This window comes from Botryllus schlosseri, chromosome 1, assembly GCF_051294905.1.
Source record: "Botryllus schlosseri isolate E-star chromosome 1, Bs_hap1, whole genome shotgun sequence".
Classification (NCBI taxonomy): Eukaryota; Metazoa; Chordata; class Ascidiacea; order Stolidobranchia; family Styelidae; genus Botryllus; species Botryllus schlosseri.
Genome location: NC_137236.1, coordinates 19812897 through 19820559, shown reverse-complemented (window position 1 = coordinate 19820559; position 7663 = coordinate 19812897). Strand labels below are relative to the sequence as shown.

Genomic DNA, 7663 nt, shown 5'->3' with positions numbered 1-7663 from the left:
GGCTTTGGCTTTCTGACTTAAAAAGATCTGTAATGAGTATTCGTCCCTTTTCCAATAGAGAAAACTTCCATCATACATACGATGTATATCATACTGTTGCTTGTCATAAGTACAGCAAGCGGTCCAAGTATATTCTGCCCACCCATGTTAGATATTGCATTCTGGGATATTTCCCGATCGGTCGTAATATAGGATTTCTAAAAATTCGATATTCAGAATTGTACCCCTACTTTAGCTTGTAACGTGCCAAAATGTCGGTTCTAATGCATACCACTGAGGTATACAGTAGGGGTGTTCAAAAATGACTTCTTTTCCTCCAATTGCACTGGCTAATTGATAAAATTATTGGGTTGCTTAATTAAATGCTGCACACCAATTTTGGTGCAATTCTAACTTATAGAGGCATTGCCATAAGAGAAAAATGAATAAATATTTTTTTCTATTTCACTGACTACCCCATGAAATTGTTAGGCTGTCTGAAGAAACGATGCGCAAAAAATGTGGCTCAATTACAACTAGTACAAGCAAAGTTATTGGAGGACACAATTTTGGATTTGAAAAAATAGTATTTACGGTGGCAAATTCTTTAATTATTTATTATAGATTTTTAACCACCGTAACAACTATTATTTGAAATCTTGAATTTTGAACATCAGTAACTTCGTTTTCTACTGGTTCGAATTGAGTTAAATCCGTTGTCCATCGCTTTTTCCGGCAATCAAACAATCTCATGGTGTATAGCCAATAAGATTTGAGGAAATTTCATATTTATTTTTAATAAATAAATCCAAAACTTTTTCTCTTATAGCAATGCCACTATAGGTTGGAATTGAGCTTAAATAGGTATGCAGCGTTTTTTTAGGTAATCTAACAATTTTATCAAGTATAGCCGGTACAATTTCAAAAAAAAGTCATTTTTGAACACCGCTCATACATGTGCATAATCCGGTGATAAGAGTAAAGTTTTGATGTTGATTTAAGTGGAATCACAATTTGATAGTAACTGCTCGGCGCAGTGTAACGTGATAGAATATATGCCAGATCAATGTAAGATTCGTAGAATTTGGGTAGGCCTATACAGTTTTTCCAAGTTTTGGTTTGGGTGACCGCTAAGTAGTTTAAAAAGACCACAAGTGTGTCATTTCCATACCAAAAATTGCCATATTTGCTTGAACGAATTATTTATTAGGCTACTGGAAGTGCACAATCGCAGAACGAATTTTTCAGGTTCTATCTCATGCAACGAAACAGATTCGCAATCCCGTTCCAGTCCGCCAGCTCCCATTTCTTCGTTGATTGCAGATTCCAACGCATTGCAATGCCCGCGCTGTCACTGTTCGTCGGTCCTTTGTTTTTGCCACTTGTCAGCTATCTTTTGTGCATCCTCGCCAGCGACCTGCTCTGGAGCGTTCATCGAGATGTTTATTAGATCATTCAGGGTTATATCTAGTAGCATATTTCGTTGTATGGTTTTAACACGACATAGCGACGAAAATCTTCGCTTTGGCCAGGATTCTGGCTTCTGGCTTCTGGGTGCTGGCTTCTGCTTGTTATGTTTCCACACGTAAAAATTGATCATTATACGCCATAAATCAGGAGAAAAAAACATTTAGAAGTATCGAAGGTGCGCTTATTTTGTGAATACCTCTTTGATTCAGCTGTTATAGCTGTACCGCAACTATTGATCGTCGGCTATATTCGTATTATCGACAAGACATAGCGAGAAACAACCAATAATTTTCTACTTTAGTTGTAAGTCCGAAATTTGGGAAGCCCTAAAAGAACACTGGGCCTAGAGTGACGGTGGCCCAGTTCATCTCGACAACCTAGTATCTCTCGCTGTATCGAATTCAAAACTTCATTAATTTCTACATCCGCCGAATCTTTTCGCGTACCCCCTGAGAGAGTCTCAAGTACCACTTGTGGTACTCGTAACACAGTTTGGGAGCGACTGCATTATTCCTACCACCGCAACTGTATTAAGTCTGAAAACGCGTCAAGTGTTGGATTTTGTTAGTAATCTTACTATTAAATCTATTCTCGATCACGTTTGATATTTTACATTTGGTGTTCACATACATGTATTTTAATCTGAATTCCAATTCATTCGATTTTCATTTGTATATTCCAGCGTCATTTTACGCCTACTTGTAAACTTTATTACAACTTATGAGTAAAGAGCCCGTTCAAGGGAGATCAAAGCGAGCAATATATTTTCATTAAGCAATTAGAATCAGTTGTCAGATCTAGATTATTCGTAAAAGAGAGCATACTTCCTGTATTGACTACACACCGACGTGATTAATATAATGCCATAATCGAACTGATATAGGCAAAATGAAACGTCCATATTTAATACAACAACCATATATTGACTAAGACTTTTTTAACGAATCGGTTGATAAGTCTCTCGAAAGATGTAATTTCGTATTTAAGCCGGTTCGAACATTCTCATCTTTCCGAATCGGCAATGAAAAAAATATTTGAAGTTTAATTAAATCTGTGGTCTTGTCATCGATGTCTCCAGTACCGTATAAAATTGCTTTCGGCACTCTGACGCTTATTACAGCAGAAGATTTCAAGGAACCTCATTACTTTAGATTTTATCAATCTAATCAGTGTTTAATCTTTCCGATTCAGCTCTGAAAAATTGATTTGAGGTTTAATGAAATTGGGGGTGTTGTAATTGATTTCTCCATTACCATATAAATTGCCACCTACACTCTTACGCGTATGACAACAGCAGGTTTCAAGGAACCCCATTATGTTAAAAATAATCAATTAATTGGTACCGTGAGCAGAGCAATACATTTTCTCACCTGTTTCCGACATATATAAATACCGCCGCGTTATGGCTAATGGAATTCACGTAGGATGCGCAGTTGCGCACGCTTTTCGCACAATTCATTTCATGACGGTTTATGGCTAGAAATTTGGCCAGCAAGGTTTTCGCATTTCGTTTAATAAGGCATTTAGTCTGGTGTAGGTTTGGGTTAGTCAATCATGAATCTTTATCATGTATCGCCATCCAAGTAATCATAGATTCTCTGCTCAATTGAACAGAGAAGTTACTGATTTATAAGATTCACCTAGAATGCCGGTTGACCAATCAAATGAAACATCGCTTTCTCTTACTACTCAACTTCAAAGTGTTATCTCCATAGCAAACCAACGATGAAAATAACTGTAAAACACCATGGAATGTAGCCTAGATGAAACATCGTATTTCTACTAGTTTATTTTACCTGTCCTTGTCAGAATCTCAACATGAGGTTACTTCACTAAAATAACGTTTTATATTGTAACTATGTGGATGCGCACGTTCAAAACCACAGAAGCTCGTGCTATACTTAGTAGGTCAGGGATAAGTGGGTGGTTTGATAACATCGTATCGTAATGGAAGTAGCCTATGTCGTGTAGAAAACGCCTTTGCTTGGGTGGTGGATATAGATAGTACCTGTCGCGTATTTGAAAAAGGTAAATTTTCGCCGGTACTGCAGGCTTCTGTATATTATGGGTGATAACTCAAAGTAAGTAAGCGATTGGATAGCTGTGTGATGCGCAGTGAGGTGGTTATTAGTCTGTAATCAAGTACTTCTGCTTTTCCCGGGTACACAAGTAGGTTTGGCCGCGATCTATTTCAAATGATTGCGTTGCAACTTTTAATCAACAGTTTTTCTTGACGAACTACTTGCTTTGAACACTTTCGATATCGTGTAAGGTAGTAAAGTGAGTTTTCGGATATGCTTGCATCGCGTTGATGCGAAAAGTTCTCATGACCACAGGGTCGCAGTAACGAGATGTAGCCTATAGTTACAAAGATCCTCGCACTCGTAGTGTCGTTAGCCATTTTTCGTCAGTAGCGAAGATGCAGTCAGCAATTTCGAAAATTACCACCTCTAATAAACCGCAAAAAAAAACAAATCAACATCTTTAAACTGCATATGCTTACTTGATTAATTTTCAGTTCATCAGTTACTATTTCAAATAGTTTTCGCATGTCTTCTCGGGTATTTTCACATCTATACTTGTAATTAAGAACAAATTTACGGCGTCATTGCTACTTCTACTTGAGAAGCAACGTTATAGGCGGTAGGATATAGTTCTGTGACTTGATAAGACATGTAATGAATGTGCGTCCCTTTTCTATTATTAGACAAGAATCCATCATGCATACGCTGTGTTTCATATTATTGCTTGCCATCAGTACAGCGTATTGTACAGGCATACTCTGCCCACCATGCAAACGACCTTGTCCTCGCCCGTATTGCTTTGGCGGAGGGAGGCCAATAAAAGATTCTTGTGGGTGAGTGTGGGATAGTGCCTGTTTCATATGATTAAGCGATTTTACCTTCATCTATTGCGACGGCGATTATATGTATTGTTGTCACACTCTTAGCGTTTACGTTTTGTTCGGTTATAAATCGTACGTGCCTACGTGCATGCCTTTTTGCGTCCTGACGTGCAATGCATGCATCATTTGGATTAGCATTTTGTGTTTCATATATACTGTGGTGTATGTCTATTCACACCAATATATCACGGATGGTACACTGGTGTAAGTACAGTCTTTTCGCTTAGAGGGTATCTTGTTTTTATAATTTCCCGGAGCTCTCACGAAGAGATTGTAACTGGCGCTACACTTCTTTTTAGATTATTTCCTCTACCACCGAATATTTTTCAAGCAAAGCTGCTTACATTTTCGACCTTGCGTTTTCTAAAGTAGATTGTAGTTTGTGCGTATGTTTGCGCCACCTGTACGTGCTCAATTGTCATAACGACTGGGCGAAATAGGCCCTGTATCGAGCTAACAAAATTTAGTTTCGAAAATACCACCTACTTGTTGTGACATTAGTCATTTAGCACTAGTCGAGAAGATGCGCCCTGCAATTTTAAATGGATTTCCCTCCCCTGACTACTTTGGACACCTCTGCTCACGTAACGTTAAATTATACGTTACATTTAGGTGCTGTTACCAATGCCCGAAACAGCTATATCAGCGATGCGGTGGCTATCAACGGCTAGGAGAATGTGACACAAGAAAAGACCTGGTGTGCGTGTCTGGGCCTATCTGCGGCGGTGTTACTTTCATTGCAATGCCGATAGTCGCGCCATCAGGTTACTGTCTAAGAAGGCAAGACGCAGTAAGTTAACGCCATGTTTTCGTCAGAGATGTTCAGTAACGATGCACTTCTACCTTTTTGGAGTACTAAATTGTGTTTAGCATCCTAGTTCCACTGCTTCAGGAGTTCCTAAAGTAGGGGTCACGACCCAAATGATGTGGTTTGCCTATTCTTTGCGGTCGCAGAGACAAAAATTAACTACCAATGACCTTCACAAAAATGCCAGTTAAGAGGTCGCTTTAGTTCATTTTTTCAAAATAGAATAAAAACGACCTCTGAGGAATGTGAACCCGGCAAACGAGGTATTAAGACCTGTCGAATGGTCATTTAAAGCGCGATAGTGCTATGTGCTGACACAAGACACAAGCTCAGAGCGGCCAAATAACATATAGATCGCTATCTATGTTTCGCTTGGCGCAGGACATTACGTTACATTACTTGGCTAATTCGATTGGAGAGAGATAGAAATCGCTTCAGCTGACCTATGTACGTTTCTATAGTCTTCATAGACAGACGACGAGTTTATAATTGCATAATTGCAACTACTGTACATAAATTGTAGTATTCACTTCGCAAATTATGGGGTCGCAGAACGTTTACAAATTGAAATTTCAGGTCACGACCATAAAACGCTTGGGAGCCCCTGCAGTACCTACTCAAGTGGTTATGAATCTATACCACTCCTTAACAGTTATCACTTTATTACGCGAAACTATCACAATACTTTTTTTGGAAATCGCAACTTAGCAACGACGATCAAATGAATGCATACGAAATTTTCATAATTCTCTCTTCCTCTTTCTTTATTTCAGGATATGATTCGCAGGCTCTGCAATTTCCCGGGACTTCTTTGCGTGAACACCCCCATCAACTATCTCTCCGAGGCTTGATATCGGCTCTTCGGCAATCGAGCACGATCCACGATTTAACGTTGAATTGTATTTTCCTCTTTGCAACGTATCAACGGTGTTCGTTATTTCAGTAAAGAAAACATACCATTGTATTATGTGTGAAATCTGTAGCGGCCTAATGGGGTTCACGCGATTGCGACATATCATGTAACGAAGCATATACTGCTTTTTCAGTATACTCGAGTAGGACTTGTCCACCTGTTCTACGGGCCCAATGGTTAATGTTTTTGGACTACTTCCACTCCTACTTGAACCGTTGTTAGGGAAAATACTAACATTCAATAATTTTGGTATTAGAAAGTAGGAAGTAGGGTGAGGATATTTTTCCATCATCGTTATAAGTCCTATTCTTAAAAACACCGCCCGAAATTAACCCTATATCGGGGTGAATGAAAATATATTAGAGATTCTATGAACTGGTCGCTTCATTAGTCATTCTGCTTTAGTCAAAAAGATCCATCTTTCAGTTTCGGAAGTATCTAACTCATATTAACTGCTAAAGGTACACGACCTCACGACCACCTAATCTAGTTTTTGAAACTACAAACATGGGTGCTCTTCATACCTTTAATTTTCTACTTCTCTTTGAAGTATAGTTCCGACATTTCTTGGGAATCGCAACTGCATCAACTCCAACGGTATATATATCATTGATCAACTCCGACTGCTGTGCATTACCACCCCCAGCTAATTGGAGAGCTGATGCCATCAGCTCTAAGTGCGGAATCAGTTTGTCGCGTAGATGCTGGCCCTACCGTAAAGATATCGGTATCGGCCAACTCTGGTAACCAGTAAATTCGAACGGAGGTAAATTGTTAGGAGATAATAATATGATTAGGAATCTCAGGTTTCTCAAATCCCGTTTAGGGTTAAGTTAAAGTTAGTGTTAGGCAGAACTGGTGTGAAACGAGGTATAATGTCCTAAAATCTGGCCCCTGAATCATAACAGCTGAATATTTTCGAGATTTGCATCTACACGTAGTGTCATTACTCATTTTGATAGTGTCAGTTTATTATTTCCAAGATTCATAACTGATACGCGACGTGATCGATTTACATATGTTTATGAAATATGACACCTCCTTTCTTTTCCGCCAATATTATATTTCGTCATCATTATAGTCAGAACTAGGTCGCAACAGTTATCACGCCTGCAAATGCAGTGGCCTTGACAAATAAAATACGTTAGGTTGGGTGCATATAATCAAAGCGAAGATAATTTGCGGCTCAACGCCGCCGTAAACTTTAATTTCATGACATATTTCCGACACAAGTGGAATGATTGCATTGCTACACCACATTATTCATGCAAAACATTCATTCGCACAAATGGTGCTATACTGAAATCTGTCTGGTTAAGAGATCGTCTCTAGAATATCATCACAGCAGAATCAATCAATCTCTGATTCAGCCGGTAGGAGATCCATCTCTTATCATCTATATATTCTATATCCATTCACGCATAATTGCCTCAGTGAATTGGAGTCGAGAAATTGCTGGTGCTCCTGATACACGCGTGTCTATATTGCCTTTCTCTGGTCTGGCCTTAACTCCTTACCAGTGATGAGCATCGGAGCGGAGTTTAGCTGATTTTGTGACAGTCGGAGCGGAGTCCGGAGTTTACTACAA

At 39.1% G+C, this 7663-nt stretch overlaps 1 protein-coding gene across 1 annotated transcript; it reads left to right on the top strand.

The window, feature by feature from the left end:
- The first annotated feature begins 4155 nt into the window (after positions 1–4155).
- LOC145438229 (uncharacterized) lies at positions 4156–6126 on the top strand. The gene is made up of 3 exons (XM_080315614.1): positions 4156–4306; positions 4967–5144; positions 5936–6126. Exons 1-3 carry the CDS (start codon positions 4170–4172, stop codon positions 6011–6013), a joined length of 393 nt encoding a protein of 130 aa, XP_080171740.1. The 5' UTR covers positions 4156–4169; the 3' UTR covers positions 6014–6126.
- Positions 6127–7663: the final 1537 nt, after the last annotated feature.

What these genes read in the sequence shown, in the direction of transcription:
- LOC145438229 (XM_080315614.1), top strand. Translation starts at nt 4,170, where the DNA reads ATGCATACGCTGTGTTTCATATTATTGCTTGCCATCAGTACAGCGTAT. An exon ending in CCAATAAAAGATTCTTGTGG is followed by an intron (nt 4,307 to 4,966) that starts GTGAGTGTGGGA and finishes CGTTACATTTAG; the next exon opens with GTGCTGTTACCAATGCCCGA. An exon ending in GTCTAAGAAGGCAAGACGCA is followed by an intron (nt 5,145 to 5,935) that starts GTAAGTTAACGC and finishes TCTTTATTTCAG; the next exon opens with GATATGATTCGCAGGCTCTG.